At 60.0% G+C, this 2,548-nt stretch overlaps 1 protein-coding gene across 1 annotated transcript; it reads left to right on the forward strand.

The window, feature by feature from the left end:
• The first annotated feature begins 274 nt into the window (after positions 1 to 274).
• LOC147988350 (uncharacterized) lies at positions 275 to 637 on the forward strand. Its single transcript, XM_087534600.1, has one exon. It carries the CDS (start codon positions 275 to 277, stop codon positions 635 to 637), a length of 363 nt encoding a protein of 120 aa, XP_087390726.1.
• The last annotated feature ends 1,911 nt before the right edge of the window (positions 638 to 2,548 follow it).

The raw sequence follows: 2,548 nt of genomic DNA on the forward strand, positions 1-2,548 counted from the left end.
GCGGCACAATGCGTGATGACGCCTACCTGGCTCAGAATGTGACCTACGTCGTCTTCACCAGCCTCAACAACGACAAGCACAGCGAGCGCCTCCATCGACAAGAGGTGAACACCATCGTTCCGGCCAAGCCGGAATACATGCACTGGTCAGAGCGCCCGGTCACATGGACCCGGGAGGTCCACTCAGTTGTCACGCCGAATCCGGGTGGCTACGCCCTCGTCCTCGACCCCACCATCATCGCACCTCGGCGCACATGCAAGTTTCCCGAGTTCTCATGGACGGCGGCAGCAGCATCAACATCCTCTACCGTGACATCATGACCAAGCTCGGCCTCGAGGCCAAGGACCTGGAGCCAACCCGGACGATCTTCCACGGCATCGTTCCCGGCCTCTCCTACTCCCTGATCGGCCAGGTCCGTCTCGACGTCCTATTCGGCGACAACAGCCACTTCCGACGCGAGCCGATCTGGTTCGAGGTGGTGGACCTGTCCAGCGCATACCACGCGTTGCTGGGCCGGCCCGCACTCGCATTATTCATGGCAGTCCCCCACTACGCCTACCTAAAGATGAAGCTACCGGGTCCGAAGGGCCTCATCACCATCAGTGGCGACTATCGCAAGTCCCTGGAGTGCGCCTGAGACGGCACCAAATTGGCCAAGCCGCTGGTCATAGCCGAGGAGCAGCGCCAGCTCGACTAGATCGTCGCCTTGGCCCACGAGACGTCGGCCGCGCCAACCCCGACCGAGGAGCCGGCCGACGAGGCCTCGTTCAAACCCTCCAAGGAGACCAAGAAAGTGAAGCTGAACCTGGAAGACCCCAGCTGCAGCAAGTGTGTTGTCGTGGGCACCCGCCTCGACAGGAAATTGGAAGGCGAGCTCGTCGACTTCCTCCGTGAGAATCGGGATATTTTCGCATGGACCCCAAAGGACATGCCGGGTATCCCGAGGAAGTACGCCGAGCACAAACTCCATGTCCGCAAGGATGCCAAGCCTGTCCGTCAACTCCTCTGACGTTTCTCCGAAGAGAAGAGAAGAACCATTGGTTAAGAGGTCGCCAAGCTCTTGGCGGCCGTCTTCATCATGGAAGTGTTTCACCCCGAGTGGCTGGCCAACCCAGTCCTCGTCCTGAAGAAGAACAAGACCTGGCGCATGTGTATCGACTACACCAGCCTGAACAAGGCCGGCTCCAAAGACCCGTTCGCCCTCCCGCGGATCGACCAAGTCATCGACTCCACTGCCGGGTGTGAGCTCCTGTCCTTCCTGGATGCTTACTCCGGCTATCACCAGATCAAGCTGGACCCGGCCGACGCCCTGAAGACGTCCTTCATCACGCCCTTTGGGGCGTACTGCTACATTCCCATGTCGTTCGGCTTGAAGAACGCCGGCGCCACTTTCCAGCGCTGCATGTAGAAATGCCTGCTGCCGCAACTCGGCCGCAATATCCACGTCTACGTGGACGACATCATGGTGAAAACCAAGCAGCACCTCACGCTCCTCGACGACCTGAACGAGACCTTCACCAACCTGCGCGAGTACAAGGTCAATCTCAACCCGGAAAAGTGTGTTTTCGGCGTCCCGACCGGAAAGCTGCTCAGCTTCCTCGTCTCGGAGTGCGGCATTGAGGCAAACTCGGAAAAAATCAAGGCCATCGAGCGCATGCGCAAGCCGGCTTGGCTGCGCGATGTCCAAAAGTTCACCGGCTGCTTGGCCTCGGTCAGCCGGTTTCTCAGTCGGCTGGGCGAGAGGGCCTTGCCCCTATATCAGCTGATGAAGAAGACAACGCCGTTCGAGTGGAACGATCAGGCGGACGAAGCCTTCCGGAATCTCAAGCGCATGCTCTCCACCGCACCAGTCTTGGCCGCATCGGCCGAGAAGGAGCCGCTGTTGCTCTATATCGCCACAATCTCACGGCCGGTCAACACAGTGATGGTGGTCGAGCGACGAGAGAAGGACAAGGTCCAAGCCGTCCAACATCCCGTCTACTACCTGAGCAAGGTGCTCTCCGCCTCGAAGCAGAAATACCCGCAGTACCAGAAGATGTGTTACGGCGTGTACTTCACCGCCAAGAAACTGAAGCAGTACTTCCAAGAGCATGTTGTCACCATGGTCAGCACGGCCCCTCTCGGCGAAATCATCATGTGCCGGGATGCCTCTGGCCGGGTCGCCAAATGGGCGCTCGAGCTAGCTGGCCACACCATCCTCTACAAGCCCCGCACTACAATCAAGTCCCAAGCTTTGGCCGACTTCCTCGTCGACTGGACCGAGACCCAGTACCTGCCACCGCCACCGGACTCGACACACTGGCGCATGCACTTCGACGGCTCGAAGATGCGACTCGGCCTAGGGGCCGGCATCGTGCTGTCCTCCCCCAAGGGCGACCGGCTCAAGTACGCACTGCAGATCCACTTCGCCGCCTCCAACAACGTCACCGAGTATGAAGCCCTTGTGCACAGCCTCCGGCTTGCCAAGGAACTCGGCATCCGGCGCATCCTGTGCAATGGCGATTCGGACCTGGTGGTGCAGCAGTGCTCCGGCGAGTGGGACGCCCAC

Source organism: Triticum urartu, chromosome 1A (genome assembly GCF_056163025.1).
Source record: "Triticum urartu cultivar PI428250 chromosome 1A, HENAU_Tu73, whole genome shotgun sequence".
In the NCBI taxonomy this organism is placed as follows: Eukaryota; Viridiplantae; Streptophyta; class Magnoliopsida; order Poales; family Poaceae; genus Triticum; species Triticum urartu.

Coding starts and splice junctions, on each gene's coding strand:
- LOC147988350 (XM_087534600.1), top strand. CDS start 275: ATGGACGGCGGCAGCAGCATCAACATCCTCTACCGTGACATCATGACC.